At 36.2% G+C, this 18,767-nt stretch overlaps 4 protein-coding genes across 4 annotated transcripts; 2 read left to right on the top strand and 2 right to left on the bottom strand.

Annotated features, from left to right (window-relative positions):
* Positions 1-74: 74 nt before the first annotated feature.
* On the top strand, positions 75-1,122 carry BJY04DRAFT_224374 (uncharacterized protein; the record flags this gene model as incomplete). The annotated part of the gene is made up of 3 exons (XM_073717953.1): positions 75-567; positions 627-1,004; positions 1,055-1,122. The coding sequence occupies 3 exons, from the start codon at positions 75-77 to the stop codon at positions 1,120-1,122; spliced, it is 939 nt and encodes a 312-aa protein (XP_073564882.1).
* Positions 1,123-1,187: 65 nt separating this feature from the next.
* BJY04DRAFT_224375 (uncharacterized protein) lies at positions 1,188-3,327 on the bottom strand (the record flags this gene model as incomplete). Its single annotated transcript, XM_073717954.1, has 2 exons — positions 1,188-2,566; positions 2,628-3,327. The coding sequence occupies 2 exons, from the start codon at positions 3,325-3,327 to the stop codon at positions 1,188-1,190; spliced, it is 2,079 nt and encodes a 692-aa protein (XP_073564883.1).
* A 777-nt stretch (positions 3,328-4,104) lies between these two features.
* Positions 4,105-4,668, bottom strand: BJY04DRAFT_224376 (uncharacterized protein; the record flags this gene model as incomplete). The annotated part of the gene is made up of 2 exons (XM_073717955.1): positions 4,105-4,267; positions 4,361-4,668. 2 exons carry the CDS (start codon positions 4,666-4,668, stop codon positions 4,105-4,107), a joined length of 471 nt encoding a protein of 156 aa, XP_073564884.1.
* Positions 4,669-17,941: 13,273 nt separating this feature from the next.
* Positions 17,942-18,490, top strand: BJY04DRAFT_224378 (uncharacterized protein; the record flags this gene model as incomplete). The annotated part of the gene is made up of 1 exon (XM_073717956.1): positions 17,942-18,490. One exon carries the CDS (start codon positions 17,942-17,944, stop codon positions 18,488-18,490), a length of 549 nt encoding a protein of 182 aa, XP_073564885.1.
* Between the last annotated feature and the right edge of the window lie 277 nt (positions 18,491-18,767).

The raw sequence follows: 18,767 nt of genomic DNA on the forward strand, positions 1-18,767 counted from the left end.
CACTCTGACTGTACTAGGGGTGCTAACGCTATCACTAGACCCCTCTCGACATACTGGGCGGCATAGGTGTGGCCATGCAAGCCCTGCAAGTCCTTATCGATGTAGCCGACAAAATCAGAACGGCCACAGACAAAAAGGGCTTGATAGGGATTGTTACTCAGAACCGAAAGGAGGTCTCTGCGCTAAAAGATCTTGTGGCTATTGTGGAGGGGCAACCACCCCTCCAGACCAAAGCCATCCTTGAAGAGGTGGACGGAATTGCGGAGCAAGCAGAGAAACTCGAAGAGCTGCTGACTGCCATGGAGAGCGGGAGTTTCTCTGTCAGACTGAGGCATGGCCCGAGTCAGAAAGAAGAGTTGACCGCCTTGACGGGCAACATTGCAAAGGCCAAGTCGAATCTGACGATGAAAATTCAATCGGCCCATGTTGGCTTGACGATCTTGTTTAACGATAGGTTTGTCGTCCAAATGGATAAACTTGAGGCAGTGGAGCAGACTTTAAAGCAGATGATGGTCGGCTTTGAAGGGCTTCTGATACGGCACGTTGTTGAGGGGAAGGAACTGAGTGGTGAGCCTCCCTTTCTGGCTATGTATTCTCCTTATCGCTTACATCACGTCAATCACTAGAAGATGGTACAGTAGCCCTCGACAAGTCCGACCTTGAACAGCTGGGGCTAGAAGCGGAGGGCAGCGGAGTGTATCGCGACGGCTCGCGATACATTGATAACAACCTAGCATTGGACCAGTCATTTATGATCAATGGAACCATAGGCACCGAGGGATTCATTGAGCCGAAGCATGTCAGGATTTTCAACAACACTACCCGACATCAGGCAAGCATGGTTAACGTCTCGACATCGACGGAACAGATGCAGGCGATGAGGAATGAGAGACTTGAGATCATTAAGGTGATGGCTGCTGCTGGCACCCTCCAAAACGTCCAGCCCGATCCTGAACGGATGGACGTCGATGGAATGAGAGAAGGGCGAGCAGAAAGGGCCCTTGGTCAGTATGATCATACGCCTACTTGGTCTACTACTAATGACTTCACCCAGTACGGTCCTTTGTGAATGAGGCACGAAAGAATGTGCGGAATCAAAACACCGAGGCTCAGAAAGACTGATATATCCATTGCACACAATTAATCAACATTGAAAACGTTCACGCTTTGCACCACACCTTTTCTGCTTAGGGGTTCCTTTCTGACCCTTCTACCCCCAAGAGCTCACGGGCAACTCTTGGTATCAAGTCGTTTGGAATTTCATTTGCACTGCTAGGATCTGTAAAATTGCTGGTGGCGGGAGACAGATAACACGCGACAGCTAAAGGATGATATCGAACTCCAACCTTCGGGAAATCTGATTTCTCTATTCTTGAAGTCATGTTTGTGGCTGTCGTAGACACTTGTGTGCTACCCGAAGTTATGGTTTTCAATCTTGTAATTACTCCTTGCAGCTGGGGCTGGAAAAAATGCGAACCGCTGTCCATACTATCGGTCACCTCTGACAACTGCTGAATGTAGGCACAGAAAATGTCGATATCATCCCCATCACCAGGTGGTGCCTCGGTCCTTTCAAGTAGCTTTGACTGCAAATCTTTAGATATGGAGACTGCGCAACTGATGATCTCTCTGAGGATGCTGAAGTAGATCAAAAGGACAGCTGACTTGGCGTAGTCATGCTGGTCAGGCATAGTAAATATCTGCCAGTCAGGTAAGCCTCTCGCTAAACCTAAAGTTGACCCAAGGCGGGTAAATAATAGCGACAGTGTTGAGGTCGGATGAGCCTGTCGTGCCCCTGCCTCTGACCCTGGCTCATAGGGGACCAGCTCTTCAGTCTGAGCTATATTCAGAATTCTGTCGGTAATATCAGCAGAAGAGGCAGGCGATGATAGGCTCAGGTCGGCATAGTTCTTGCTCAGAAAAGCAATTTCTGCTTCCCAGTCGAAGTTTCGGATTTTCTTTGGCATTTCATGTGTCCTGACTCTGCTGATCCGTGGTCTCACTAAGGGCGTCAAGCTCGGAGCTGAAAGGGTTGGCGCTTTTTGAAAGGCTTCAGGCCGGTCGGAGATTTGAATAACAAGCCTGCCCTCTGTATGTGTACTGTCGGTGCTTGGAATCACCGATGTTGGGATGTCGTCCTTGCCCAAAAATCGTGATTTCCTGCTGGGACCCTCTTCCTCGTCTTCAGATGTCTCGTCTTCAAAACCGCCAGGCTTGAAACGAACATGCTTTATCATTCGTGGGGACTTTAAACTTTTGTCCTTCACAACATTTCTTTCATCCAGGTTTATAGATCTGCTACCCTGTCGTGGAGTAGCTATTATTGAAAATGAGCCGGGAGGAGATCCGAATCGCGGTAGAGAGCGAGCCCGGGAACGCTCCCTTCTCCTTTTCAGCGGATGAAGGGCTTGGAAGAGATGATCGATCGCAATCCGTATGTTCTCTAGTGGGTCGTCATCTGCTGTCTTCGTGTCGTCCTTTCGTTGCAATGCAGCACGATCCGGTTTGTTCAACATGCGGTCGACGCACTCAACTTGTTCTTCCAATTGTGGGTTCTGTCTTAGAACTGAGGTCTGGTTATTTCACTTCTCAGAGGGGGGGAAGAGAAGACCGTAGGTGGTACTCACTCTGAATTAGCGTCGTCCCGATGGAAGAGAAAGAAGCATCAATAGCCCGGAGACGGTCTGTCTCAAGCGACTTCCGGGATGCCTCCCAAAAGTCTTCATCCCATATCAGCAGGCGTCGAAGTTCTCGATCGAGTAACAGTTGCTGTTCGGTCCAACCCATGGAGCGGAAGTCTGCTGTTCGTCCCCGCTGTGGATCTCTTGTTCGATCTTCCTCGCTGTTCGAGCAATCCTCCTTGCTTCCATCGCCCACCTGCTTAGGCGCTAGCTGGGTGTCAAAAGCAGTAGGCTCTAGACTAGAGTGGTAAAACGGCAGTATTGGACTTGCTTTCTGCTCTGCTATCAACGCAAATAGCTGTAGAATTTCTGCGTACAGGTCGGATGAAATGGCGTTGTCTGGCTCGGATACATGGTTCACAGTCTCAAATTGGGGCCGTGATGGAAGAATGATAGCGCTCCTTGGTCTACCACCGGATCTGGTGCTAGTCGAGGTCCGTCGTACTCGTTTTGTCGATCCTCGACGGGCGGGTGCAGGTTGTATGGGGCCCTGGGAAACGCGCGATGGCGGCTGGATCCCTTCTTCTCCGCAGCTTAGAGTCGCTCCAGCAGGCGTAGCCTTCTGGACATCATTCTCAGCCACGCCGCTAGTGACAGGATTTGAATGTTCGCTAATCTGACAATCCAGTGACTTTAGAATATCCATTTTTGGATTACGTGGAGGATGAACTTGAAGTATGATTCTCGCCTCAAGATGATAACTATGAGCTATTGTTTGCTGTAGGAAGTGGGGGGTAGATGATAACACCTCACCTACTGCGCTTACTCAGATCAACACTCGGATGCCTGATATCAGCCTATGGCATTGGCACAGCCTTCTGCATAACAAGTGGCACCCCCCGGCACTCGCTCATGTGAGAAAGAAGCGTGCTCGCCGTAGCCTCGTTAAAGCCCAACATTGACAGAGGTTGCTAGAAAATCAATACACTTGTCGTTTCGAATGTAGGTGTCTTCACTCATACTCCATACAAATTGAAACTCATTCGCCCCCCACCCCCTGAAAGGGAAACAAATAATACGCAACTGGTTACGCACAAAAAAGCAATACTCAGCGTAGCAAGTTCAGGAAAGTTCAACTTTCGTAGCCCGGAGAACGACTTACTTTGTTCGCTCTGCATATTTATGAAATGAGTATTGTGGTCCGCGGCATGAGAACAGTACATAGATAAATGCTGATATTAGCGAGTCAGATAGTGTCTTACGTGGGGCCGGGAACGAAACACGGTAAGCATCGGGCGAGACTCTCGACGTGTGACTGATATCGGTGGGATTGAGATAATGTTTGATCATTTAGATTCGCTGCAGACCCAGTTCGCCCAATCGCTCCAACTGGAGCTACAGGTCATGCGAGCGGTTTTTGTCCGATGTGCATCACTGGATAGTTCAAGTACATCATCTGATGGTGTGCTGCGCATTTTCCAAATCAGTTCCAGCGCTGCGTGCAGAGCGTGAAAAGCGCCACGGCATGTCCGATGGCCGGCGCTGCAGATGTCAGATCAGGCGTCTGTGTATCTGGTTCAACCGCATCCATTCTAGCGTCTCCTTGCGTTAGATAGTCGTCACTGGCGATAAGAAGTTCGCCCATACTGGTCGGGGAAGTGTGAGACAGATAACCTCAAGTGGAGTGCAGGAGGGGCTCTGGGGTCGACTTGTTCACATCGGTTCTATGGAGCGTCTACAGGGGCGAAGGTAAAATCGTAGCCAGATTGGGGAGAGAATAGTGGTACTGTAACAGCAGGTCGATGGGCGCGAGAAGTAGCTTAAGAACGGTAAAGTCACTGAACGATGGCCAGTGCGCGCCATCGGCACGGTCGATGATATTGTGCTGCGAGACGTCCAGCCACAGGTGTTTGAGATTGTGCTTGGCGAGGAGAAGCGCCGGGTAGAGGCTGCAGAGGGTTATATTCCAATGTGGAAGGTCGATACCAGTAGTTAGTTGTCTGCTTTTATGCTCTATAAGGCTCTGCTCAACAACATTTTGGAACATCCTTGGGGATTAGTTATATAGCAAGTTCCGGTGATGGAAGGAGGCAAGCACAACCCTAATCCAAGTTCTGGCCAGTCACTATTTCCACCCTGCTCAGTCTTACGGAGACTGAGTAAAACGCTGGCAAAAAAAAAAAAAAAAAAAAAAAAAAAAAAAATAAATACAACAGCTGTTGATTTAAACACCATGATACCGACTAGCCGGTGTGTCGCCTCTAGCGTGGCCAGAAGTTGGGCGGGTGCGCTTAGGGTGAGGCCGCTTTACATCCGCGCGACTTGGGTCAGTGCTTATAAGACAGAGCAAGCCATTTACCCTCCCTACGCTCGCCTGCATAAGGTACTACCATGGCAGACTATATCCTCAAACATTCCTTGGCCCAATCTACGCCTGAGATGCCCTAGCCAGTACTTAGGCTCGGCTCGAAGTCCGAGGCTCCTTCCCCCTTCCTTTTGCAGCCTTTTTACGAGGTGTTAGCGCAGCACGCATCTAATTCTTAGCCATACTTAAGCCATACACCACCTGGTGGTTAATATAGTGGGTAACCATAGCAAATCCAATCTTATTAGTCTACATAAGACTAAGCAGAGTAGGGATATAGACTGGCCACTTAAATTAGGGTTGTGCTTGCTGTCTTCCTTCTATCGCTAGAACATGTTCTATAAGGAAAGGATCGGCTGCTGAAGTTCTGCCATGATGATCAGATGATTATCTGATTTATAGCTACTATACAGAGTACCTACCGCGCTAGACCTGATCTATGAAAACCAGGATGTGGAAGGCTGTTGAGCTAGCATTGAGACAACCGGTGGTAGTGAAGCTGCCAGGCTTATCTTAAAGGCGCGGTACCAGGAAGCTGACCAATACGTGCTAGCCAGAGCCGTTGTTTTATTAATTAATAGGATTTCACTGCACTTAACAAGGCTGATAAGCTAATTAGTATTGTCAGTATCCACTACTTCCACGGGATTCCATAGCTGCTAACCTAATAGACTTCAGATCCACAGTTGTAGTAGACTAACTAGGGCTTAATCCACTATAGTCTAGGTGTATTATTAGCCCTACTACCTAGTTAAATAGATCTTTAGTAAATTATAATATTGATATATAGTTTCTAGTAAGGTTATTTATATTACTATAGATAAGACTAAGAACTACCCCGCACTAAATATCTAACCCAGCCTTATATCACACATCATTAGTATCAGGTTCTTTATTTCCTCCTACCAGAAGCCCTTAGATTATTTAAACCCTTATATACTAACTATAGCTAAAGCTCCCTAGAGTTAAAATCTTACCCCTAATAATTATACTATTAGCTAGGTATCTATACTAGAAAACAAGTTATTAACTATAATAATTATATTAAATAAATAATATCTTAGTTTATAAATAGCTAATTCTGATAATTTAAATACTTATATTCTTAGATAAATTAGTTATTTCAATATTATAATAATATATTTATTATTAGGGGTAACAGGCAAGGTATCTACTACTATTATTATAAAGGATATAATATACAGCTTTCCCATGATTTAATTTAGGCTTATAGTAGGTATTAGGGTTGGGGTGCCATATTATAGGGCCCGCGGAAGTGATAATAATACCAGGGGGGAGGAAGACTCGCAGGATCCTGAAGATGATGGAGAAGACATAGATATCTAAGATATTTAGTTAGGTAATATAATAGTTAGTGTTCTATTAAAGTCTTAGAGTATAGTTATTTAATATAATTGTAAGAAATTAATATAAGGTAAAGAATTTATATATATTAATAAGTAGCTAAATAAGCCTCTAAGTATTTTTTTTGAGTATAATTCTTTTTCTCTCGATAAATTAGGATAGGGAAGGAAATCTTAATAAAATATTAAAGTAAATAATATTAAATTATCTAAAATTTATATAATAAAAAATTTTAATATCCTAGATCCTAGGAGGACTATTTCTTTAACATAAAGTTTACTTATATAGTAGGTAATACTAATTATAAGATTTATTATTATATTAAAGATAATATTATAAAAAAGAAAGAATTAGCTAGATAACTTATTATAATTATATTATAGAATTATTAGATTAATAGACTAGGTAATAAAAAATACTCTTCTTAAAAGCGAATAAGTAAAGAAAAGGTATTATATACTTTAAAATAAAAAGTATTAATTATTTTTATACCTAGATTTTATTTGAAAAGAAATAAATATCTAACCTAAAATTAAAACTTATAAACTTATTTCCTTATATTATTATTTAAGAAATCAGTGATTATACTAATTTATATAAAAATAAGAAATAGTAAAAATAATACTATATTAATAATAATATACTATGCTAAATAGCTTTTCTAGAGTATACTAAAATAATGTATTTTATAAATAATAATAATTAAATAGTATATATAAAAGTAAGTTTTATAATCTACTTTTAAGTCTATCTAAATATAGATATTAAAGTTAATATAATTTAAAGTTAAAGAATTTATATAAAAAGTTTATTTAATAATACAAAATATAAGTATTATACTTAATGCCTACTATTAAAAAAAGGAATCTTAAGCTATTTTTAGTTAACTTATTATAAGAAATTCTATTTCTTAATAATATAATATTCCTACTTAAAAATAAAAAGATACTAATACCTAATTCTAAAAATTTAAAAAATTTATATTCTAGGTTAAATATCTTAATTAAATTTTATACTGCCCTAGTATTCCTAATATAAGTAAAATTATTATAATAGCTATTATTATAAATTACTTACTTAAGTTATATTAAACTAATAATCTAATTATAATTAATATAAGCTTTAATAAACCTGCCCTTTTGTTAAAAATCTTTATAAAACTCTATACTTAGTTACTTTAATTTATAAATAAATTTATATTATAATTAATATATTAAATAAGTATTAAACTACTTTAAATACTTAAAAATTATTTCTAAATAAAATAATTAATCTCTAAGTAAAAAATAAGGTAAATATATTTATAATATCTAGATTTAATATAAGTATAGAGTTAATATTTATTAATATTATTTAGTTAAAGATCCGCGCCTATAATATAAATATTAAAAAATATTTATATATAAAATTCTAGGATTATTTATCTTTAATATTATTATAAGAAAGGGGTTTCTTATAGGCTTGGTTAAATCAGCGTATTTAAGACTCGGGAACTTAATAAGGAAATAAGGGCTATTTTTAAGGATCGCGGAAATAGTATAGATTAACGCTAAGGTTCAGAATCTTGCTCCACGAGGATTCTAAAGTTAGTATATACTTAGTTAGCCCGCAGCTAAGTTAGTACTAGCAGGATATTCGCGTGTTTTTATAATTACTCTCCCCCCTTGCAGGCCTTGGTTTTTAAGGCTGGGGGTTTTTATTATCTAATCTAGATATATACTTAGCAAGTACTAGTAAAAACCTTATATAACTAGTAAAACTTCTTTACGAAAGGAAAAGCTGCCGCAGGAAAGGAAAAGGCCTTCTTGCGGGTAACTTACTACTACACGGTAGTATATAAAGTTATTTTCTTAATACTTTCCTATCTCTTATAAATAGTATAATTATATAAATATTCCTCGCGAGCAGCCTTTATAGCTAGTATAGCTCTGTAAAATATTTATAAAGTAAAATAAGTAAAATCCGCGTGGGATTAGCAGCTCCTAACTAGTAAAACTTTATTTTAAGTAAGAGTTTTATAGAATATTTAAGTAAAGCGTAAAGTAAGTACTTAAGTAAAGTACTACCTTATAAAATATTTAGAGAGGTATTACTTCCTTTAAGTATTTCTAGTAGGCAACCGCGTGGGTAAAGTTAAAATTTACCTTACTTTTAGAAGGAATAATACTTATATAAGACCTCTTCCTCTCCTAACTTATCTTTTCTCTTCTTCCTTTTTTTATGCCCGTGTATTATACTAATAATAGGTACACGGTTCTATAGTTTACTAATCTATTATTAATTCCTTGCTTTATATTGCTTATTTCTTTTTATAAGTATTATTTCTATCGCTCGCAAGTAATACCTCACTTGTTTCCCAGCAATCACCTTGCTTATTTCTTAGTAATTACCTTGCTTCTGCGATTACCTTGCCTATTTCTTAGTAATTACCTTACTTCTATAATTACCTTGCCTATTTCTTAGCAATTACCTTACTTTTATAATTACCTCGCCTATTTTTTAGTAATCACCTCGCCTCTATAATTACCTTACTTATTTCTTACTTTATAAAAGTATTAGCTAATCTTAAATAATCCGCGAATATAATAATAGCTGCTCCTGCTCTTATCTTCTTTATTTTTAATATCCCCCCTATTACTTAACAAGGGCTAAACTTTTTAAATAACCTGTTAACTCTTGAGCATAGCTATTTAATAATATAACCACGGGCTAATACTATTAACTACTTTCCTCCCCGGACTATAACACGCGGGATATTTATAATTATTATAATAAATATTTATTACTAGCCTATAACTTAGGTAAGTATTCTATTAAGCTTTATAAAGCTTTATAAAAGGACTCTTAATAAGTAAAGCTAATTTCTAACTAGTTACTTACTAATTTTCTTATTATAACTTCTCCTAGTCCCGCGGGCCTATTTTTAAGAGCTGGCTAGGATATACCACTTTTAGTAGTTATATTTATTAATAACTAGGTTATAGCTCGGCTTGTTAATTATCCTAGTATATAAAATAACTAGTTATAAGTTATACTACCTAGTTTAATACTTGCTATTATAGTTATACTATTAGGTCTAGCTTCTTAGATAAGACTTAAGCCCTTATTTTTCTAGAAGTACGTGTGGATCTTTATCTTAGTATATTAACACGTTTACTTTTATAATAAATTATTTATTAACTAGCTTATTAAATAATATTAAACTTATAAGATTATTCTTATTACCTATACTAGCTGTAAACCACTACCTGGAGATAAGTATATAAAATATGTTTTATTATTCGCGGGTACTATAAGGTGTAGACCTATATTCGCGGAATATATTTCTAATAAAATTAGATAAAAGTATAATAACTACTTTTACTATAATATTCCCTGCTTGCTTGCGTAATAAAAACCAGGTATTAGTCTAACTTTACCTAGGTATTATATAAGCTTATTAATATATTTTTAATTAAGGGTAGTCTAATAAGGAGAGTCTTACTTCCGTAGATAAAGCTCTATTATTAGATTTAAGTACCTTGCGTACCGTGCCTCTTATAAAAGCACGTAACAGGCCTATAATATTTCTTAAGCTTATAATAATACTAGCCGCTAACCTGCTAGCGTAACTATATATAATAATAATACCTCGCCCTACTTGTGCTTTTTGTTTTTAGGCGTTTATTTATAAAGTTTATTTTAGGCTAGGTATATATATATCCTTAATAGCCTAGTTTTTATCCTTCTATAGTATTATTACTATAAAATTTAAAGGTTTTTCTACTATTTTAACTTCTCTTATAAATCTCTTAAATATTTATAGATGCCTTAAGTAGCTCGCAGGCTCTTATATAATATTATTCTTACTTAGCTTATATCTTTTTTATTTAACTTAGTATAGCTATCTATAACTATTCTTATTTTTTTTCCTTGTAAGAATAGTTTTAGATATATAGCAACCACTATCTACCTTTATAAGGTATATAAGGAACTATTTTATAAAATTAACTCCTTTTATTTCCTAATACTCGCGAAGTATTAAAATATAAAAGATATTATAGATATCTAGCCTTGCAGGTAAGTCTAAGTAATATATATTTTATTTAATATATTTAATAACTTGCTAAGCTTTATAAAATAATATATCTAGCTTGTAAGATAATCGCGTTAAAAACTAGTTCTTCGCGCTAACCTATATATACTTACTAACCTTAAAGGTCTTAGTAATACGCTTCTTATTATAGTACTTTTTTTAGTACTCGCGGGCCTTTTTTAAAGCCTTAATAATATCTTTACGGATCCCTTATAGCTAAGCTATATAATTTATAATATTTTTTTTTATAATATCCTAGATATCTAGTTAGGTATCTAGTATAAGCACGCGAGGGTACTTGCCTATCTTTATATAAAATAAAGTAATACTTATTAATACCTGCTCTAAGTTATTATATATAAACTCTATAAGTAGTAAGAAATTAACCTAGTTATCCTAGTTAAAGTTAATATAATTTTATAAGTATTATTCTAAGATATTATTTAGGTATTCTATCTAGCTATTTATTTATAAATAGTACGCGGTACTTAATGACTACTTAATCTTAAGATAGTATATTAAGTTAGACTAGAACCCTAGTATAAAAACTAATTTATAATTTATTATAATATTCGCGGGTATTTTATATAAGTAAATTATCTTATAAAATATTATCTCCGCGAGTTATACTTTCTTAATTATTTTATAAATAGGGATAAAATAAGCTATCTTACTTAAATAATTAATAATTATAAGAATCGCGTTATATAACTACTAGTTAGGATCCGTGATCCCTGTACTAGCTAGTAAATTAGTAATAAAATTTATACTAATTTATTCTTATATTTTTATAGGGACTAGTAAGGGCTATAACAAGCCCTGCTACTTATTATACTTAATCCTCGCGCCTAAGTATACTACACAGCTCTAATAATATTTCTTAATAAACTTATATATATATAGTTATTAGAATCACTAATAAATAAGTTCTTAGGTTTTTTTTAAGGTAAAGTATCCTACTAAAGAATTATTATAAAGCTTTACAAGTATTTTAAAGCGTAGGAAATACTAGTCCAGGATATATATCTTTCTTTTATAATAAAATATATTATTTTTATCTAACTAAAGGCTTAGCTCTAATCTACCCCCTTTAAGTATAATATACTTAGTATTAGGATTTGCTAGGCCTTTACAGATATTTTATATAATAAGATTATTTTCTAGTAGTATTAGAAGCTTCTCTAGTAACTTAATAAAAGGGTCCTTATAAAATAATTCTTTACTATATAAAATATACTAAGCTATTACCCGCGTAGTCTAATACTACCTAGTATTAGATTTATTAACTATTATAATCCTTATAACTAGTCCCTTACCTAATTTTTATAGTATAAGTATCTATTTTAAAGCTAGCGCTATAGTTATAGCCTGCTTCGCGGATAGGCTAAGTTAATTTTATAGTTTATTAAGGGCACGCTCTTGGTACTCTAGCTTATTCTTATAATAAGTAGATTTTATATAATTTACCTTATATAATAGGCTATCTACTAGGTTAAGCTTACCTATATAATAAACTATCCTAAATCTAAATCCTGCTAAGAACTAGGACTAATAGATTTATATTTACAAGAGAGCTTTAGTTTATAATTAAAAGTTTTATAATATTTTATAATCTATAATAATTTTTATTTCCTTATAATTACCCTCTAGGTAGTGCTACTACTCGCGGAATAATTTTATAATAGCTAGAAGTTCTTGCTTGCTAATATTATAATTATATTTAGTAATAATTATTTTCTTAAAAAAGAATACTACTAGGTACTACGCGTTATTTTTTTATAGCTAGGTTAATATACTATAAACTACCCGGCTAGAAATATTATTTTTTAATTATATAAGAAGGAACTTATTTTAATAAGTTAGCTTTATTATCTTATGAAAAGCTTTCTTAATCTTCTAGAATAATTCGCGAGCTTTATTTATTATAATATTCTTAAGATTTTTAATAGACCGCGGGGTATCTTACTTACTAGGCTTTTTTAATAAATTTGTAAGTAAAGCTATAAGATAAAAATACTTTTTTATAAAATAGTAGTACTAATTCGCGAAGCTAATAAATATAAGAATATTATAAGTAGTTCTAGGTATAGGCTATTTTATAATAGTACTTACTTATAAAAGTTTTATCTTAATACTTTCTAGTATAATTATATACTTAAGAAAGTTAATCTTAATTACTATAAAACTATATTTACTTTGCTTATAATATAAACTTACCTCACGTAATTTACTAAGGACTTTCTTTACTTATTAATAATATTCCTCTAGTATCTATAAGAATATAATTATATTATCTAGGTACACGATAATATACATATCTAGGATATCGCGGAATACCTAGTTCGCGAATCCTTAGAATACTACAAGGGTGTTTGTTAAACTAAATAGTATTATATAATATTTATATAACTTATATTTTATCTAGAAAGCTATTTTTTACTCGTGCTTACAAGTAATATAGATCTAATTAAATATATTATAAAGGTTAAATTAACTAAACTACTTAGCCTTACTAAGTCTCCTAATTATCTTGTCTATTAATAGTAATAGATACTAGTTCTTAATAGTAATAGTATTTAGCTTATAATAATCCGCGCATATATAAATATTATTATTTTTTTTTAGTATATAAAGTAATAGTGCTCCTGCAGGCAACTTAGATAATTAGATCTACCTCTTTATAAATATTATTAAGATATACTCGCGAATAGCTAGTACTTTATAGGGGGAGTAATTATATAAGGGGCTAAATAATAGTTTCTTGTTTTTTTCTAGTTTGATCTACAAGTTAACTCCTTTATAATATAAAAGTAATTTCTTTAATTTATGGTCTAAGAAAATATCTATAAATTTATAATATTATTTAGGGATATCTTTTACTAATAATTTATTTATTTAGATTATATTAACCTAGAGAACTTATATCTATAATAAATTACAAGTAGTACTTATTTCTTCCGCAGTAATTATAAAAATATTTAAGGGGGTACTATTATAGAAGTTTAGGATCCTGTCCGCCTAGTAAGTTTTTAGGTTATAGAGTTTTATCTAAATAATACTTAAGAGAGGCTCCGAGATATCTAGCAAGGATATAGCTAGCTTATAAAAGATTTTCTAGATTTTATAAAAATTTTTAAGCTTTATCTTAGCTTTTACTACTTTTTTATTCTAGAGTTCCTAGTTATTTATTATTAATATATAAACCTGTTATAGTAATATCTTCTAGCCCGCTTGCTTTGCTAGTATTATAAGTATAATATTTATTATATTATTATTATCTACTAATACTCGCGTAATATAAATAATATTATTACTAAGCTTAACTAAGGTAGGAAGCTATTTTTATTTTATAAATAGCTTAGTACTAGTAGGTAAGATCTTAGGTTTCCTTACTAAGATATTAACCGCGGTTACCTCTAGTAGAGGAGCTTAGTAAAAATACTTAGTAAAAAAAATACTAAAATATTTTTATAAAGGACTAACTGCGGCTACCTCCCGCGGAGAAGCTTAGTAAAAGTACTTACTTAAGGCCTCCTTAGACCCTTAATCTTCTGTATAAGTATAAATAATAAGGTTTTCTTATATAAAGGATTAATTTTTTTTTATACAGGGTAATCCCTTACCTAGTACCTACTTTTATAGTACTTATAATAAGTATTTTAATCCCTAAACCTTTTTTTATAGGATCTTACCTAGTTAGCAAGTAGTTTAGAATATTTATTTTATAAATCTTAGTTCCTAGCAGGACTACTAGGTAGCCCTTATAAATACCTTCTTAGAAAATAAAAATTATTATATTTATAACTATTATTCTGCCCTCTTACAGGGCTAGGGCTATTATTATTTAATTTTCGCGAGCTATTACTAGTACTAGCGCGGATTAGAGGTTAAAGCTTAATAGCTATGTTTATAAGATTTTATATATAATATTTTTAGCTATTCGCGGAGTTGCTGTTAAGTCTTATAAAGTAATAATTTATAAAATATATAAAGCTAAATTAGCTTAGGATCCTTTATATTCTTACTTAATTTACTAATTATCTTATTAAACTACTTAAGGTACGCAAATTTAGTCTTCTTATTAGGCTTTATACAAGCGCGGAGAATAGTAAACTATAATTTTTAAAGTTTATTTTGCGGGTTTTCTAGTTACTCCTTAAGGAAGTTATACAGACTATCCTAATCTTTTTTATAATATTCGCGCGAGCTTTTATTTCCTTATAAGATAGTAAGCGTACTATCTAAATAAAATACTATATAATCTATCTTATTTTCTTTATTAAACTAGTTTATCTTCGCGAGTATGTTTATCTAGTCACGGAATATCTAGTAATTAGTATAGTTAGTAGTTAAGTAAAGTATATTTTTTAATAATAAGTAGACTCTAAGTAAATATTTTTTTATAAGGCTCTTATAAATTATTTTAGATAATTAATAAGTATACTTGCAAGACTTAAGTATATTAAGCTTAGCAAGCTATTTATAAGTAATAAGCTTATACTTAAGTATTATAATATATTATTTTTTAATAATTAATAGTTTCTTGCTAGCTATTTATAATTTAAGAACAAGAATTTTACTAGGTATAGGCCCCTTTATTAGGGAAGTACTTATAGTAGAACTATCCTATTCTATAAGAGATACTTAACCTATTCCCTCAGGGGTTTAAGCTAACTGTAAGGATTTTCTTAATTTCTCTAATATTATGAATAGGCTGATTCGCGGGGGTAAAACATTAAAATTATAAAAAAAGAGTTTCTTATAAGCTTAGTTAAATTAGCGTATTCAAGACTCGGGAACCTAATAAAGAAATAAGGGCTATTTTTAAGGATCGCGGAAATAGTGTAGATTAACGCTAAGGTTCAGAATCTCGCTTCACGAGGATTCTGAAGTTAGTGTACGCTTAGTTAGCCCATGGCTAAGTCAGCACTAGCAGGATGTTCGCGTGTCCTTACACATATATATTACTTAATTAGGGATATTATACTTATAATTTATTTTTAAAAATTAGAAACCTGGTTATAAAGCTTTTTATAAGTATTATAAAAATTTCAGCCAGTAACTAGATCTTATTATATAATAAAAATAAATTATTATTTAAAAGTAAAACTAGAATAATTAGTATTTATATAATAATAGCTTTTAAACTTTTCTAGGAAATTTTAACCCTACTTAATATAAAATATAGAATTAATTCTAGGGATATACTTAACTAGATTCTATTCTTTTAAATAATAAAAAATACTTATAAGGCAGTCTTAGAGTTATTAATTAAGAAAGATACCTATATCAACTCTTAAGATTTTAATAGTAGCACTCCGCTCTTAGAAGCGGTTGAAAATAGACATCACTTAGTGGGCTGCGCTGCTATGGGCGGAGCTGGGGGCTTACCACGCAGTAAAACTTATGTTGAAGCCGTTTTATTTGGGCGCTGTGACTTCTTCGGGACCTTGATGGATTGGTCTGCGGATTGGATAGGGTGGCTTATTGTTTTTTTTGTTTTGGGATTGGTTGGTTTATGATATGGCTGGTGATGGAGACTTCCTTTACTTTCTTATTTGTTTAGTGCGCGTATCTTCGTTTCAGACATTTAGCTAGTCTTTACTCTATTAATGCGAATCACAACCTATTGAAGCAGAAGTACGGCTTTTCATGTAACTATCCCTAGGATCTACGTGCCCAGGAATGCCAAAAGATAGAACGCGGTACGCGCTATGACTGTCGTCTCCAATGTGCTCAATGACGCCGACGACTTCGCTATACTTTCTCGCTGCACAAGGCGTCCATCCTTACTTACTGGTACGGACAAAGCCTCCGGGTGACGAGAGCTCAGCCACAAATACTTGCACCCTTCTGAATCTTCAACGCCGCACTCACTCTCTCAGCTTTTCAAATCAAATCCTCTAGAGCATTTACTACTTTCTACTCTCTCTCACAGTTACCCTCTCCTGCACAAGCACCCAAATCTATCTCAAGCTACAACAATCCCAAACAGCCGAGTCCATTGCTCATCCAAGACGCACATCGCAACCATGCTCACCGACTGAACAACCATATTCGAATACACCACCGACATGCCATCCGACTCAGACTCCGAGTCCAAAAGTACCCGCCCCCATGTCCAAGGACATTCAATTCATACAGCCAAGCTAACAAAACCAACCCATCACAGTCGAGCTAACCTCCCTTTCCCACGATCCACCCAGAGAGGACAAAGGCCTCGTCAATCCTTAGGTACATCCCCCGTCCCCGACTTCCCAAGCTGTCAGAGCTGCCGAGCATGCACACCATCCAAAAGACGATCGCTGAAGGTGCCGTGGTCTTGGCATGGATGTGCGTTTTTATTTTCCTGCTGGGAGTAGCCATCTGTCTGGTTATTGGGTTTTATATAGAGGTGAAGAGTTTGCTGGCTGGAGCTGCTGGCTCTTAGGTAGCTTGAGGGTAAAGAAAAGGGAGGTGATCTGTGAAGGATAGATAGGATAGTTTTACTACTGCTGGATACTGGCACTTGCTGAGTTAGTAGGGCTTACTCTCATATCTAGCGCAGCGTGATGGGGGTTTATGTCTAAGCTCTGTGGTCTTATGTTGGTGGATAGGTACGGCTATACCATAAAGATGGATTCTCGATACGTTGAAACCCGTGCATGAGTCTAAAATAGGTAGACAGGGCTCAAAGAAGTAGATATAGAGATTTGTTAGAACCGCCGCCAGCCGCAGTCCCACGATACCAAGCCCTGAACGCCAAAAAAAAAAAAAGCCAGGTGAGCCGAAAAACAACCCAAACAAAACACTCAAGCAAGTCTCGCAGCATCCACCAAACCCTCCTCCCAAATGCAAGGCTAGAAAAGCCGTTTAACCAAGTCAACCGTCAAGCAGATAATACAAAGTGCAACAATGAGCAAGAATAACGTCAAAAGCGCCCTTATCAAAGTGAGAAAGACGATTTCGAAACACACCTCCACGTCCACATCCGGGATGGATAGCGGAGGGGGAATGTAGTTCTGCCTGGGACTGTAGGCTTCGACTGCAGGTGCAGAGGACGACGTTTGGTAAGGACGATAGCCTTTTTCGAGGTCGTCTTCGTACACTGAGTCTTCGTACTCGGAGGCCAAGTCCTGGTATGGGTCTTCAGGCATGGATATTATATATTCGTAGGAGGGGGGTGTGCGGGTGGACATGATTTCCGTAGCGTACGAGATTGAAGATGTAGAGGATAGGTAGAATGAGGCAGATCAGTCTCGAAGAGAAACAGCGCGATGGATGAAAAATTGAGATGCATGATGAACGAGGAATCAATTGCAACCGCATCTAGCTCGCTGTCACGTCGGAGATGGGTTCCGGTGCCGCGTCATCTGCAACCTTCTGGGGTCATGGGCTCTCCTTTCTGGCGCATTAGGTAGAGACCGATCAAACCCTTTCTCCTTACGTCTGCTGCCTACCTAATTTGCTTCTAACAAGCAGATTCTACGCACCCTCCGGATAGGATTCCTAACCCAGCCGTATCAGCGGGACGCCATGACACTGAGTACCCTCATCAAGGGCAACAATGAACAAGCACATTACTCTGACGACTACATGATATCTATCATCCCCGGCTCGGACTCAGAATCAGAAACAGACGGCAGTGAGACACAGGGTAGAGTAGTCTACCAGACTGCCCAATTCGCCGAAGATGTCGAACTCGATGTCCTTCCCAGAAAAGGGACAAGCGCACGCCGGCAGCAGGCGCCAGGGCTATCTTCTGTCCGGAGGGTACGATTTGCGAGTAAGCTTATATTCCACCACAGATCTCAAAAGCGAGCCTTTATCTTCTGGTCAACTAAGCAATCATCGACAGCACCCCCGCCGCCAGAAACCCCAACCATCGCCAGCCGATTACGGCAGATTCCTCTTCCTTCCGGGCGGTGCATCATGCAATACCTCAAGAATACAGTAAACGTGATAGGCATGGTAGGCGGATTCATCTTCCTGTGTATGAGCGTCGTGTTGGTGGCTCTTGTTCTGTGGAGGGTTTTCCTGGAGTTCTGGTCGCCATCGTCGTCGGATTATAACTCCGGATCTTAGGTTTACGTCCATTAAGCTTCATTCGTTACCTACCTAGAAGCGCAATGATGGATCCTTTGTAATTGTCTTCTGCATACCTCCATGTCACGGCCCAAGCTGCGTTGCGTTGCGCTCTGCTTCTGCTCCTGTCCTCTAACTCCTGAACCATCCTGTTGCCGTATTTCTAAGCTGCATACGCGTTAAAATGGTATACATATCCGAGCCACCTCCGGCCTATAGCCCCGCCCGTGACCCTCTTACCACTGATATTGAACTCGGTAATGTCTCGACTGGTAGA

This window comes from Aspergillus karnatakaensis (genome assembly GCF_047715665.1).
Source record: "Aspergillus karnatakaensis strain CBS 102800 unplaced genomic scaffold BJY04scaffold_89, whole genome shotgun sequence".
Classification (NCBI taxonomy): domain Eukaryota; kingdom Fungi; phylum Ascomycota; class Eurotiomycetes; order Eurotiales; family Aspergillaceae; genus Aspergillus; species Aspergillus karnatakaensis.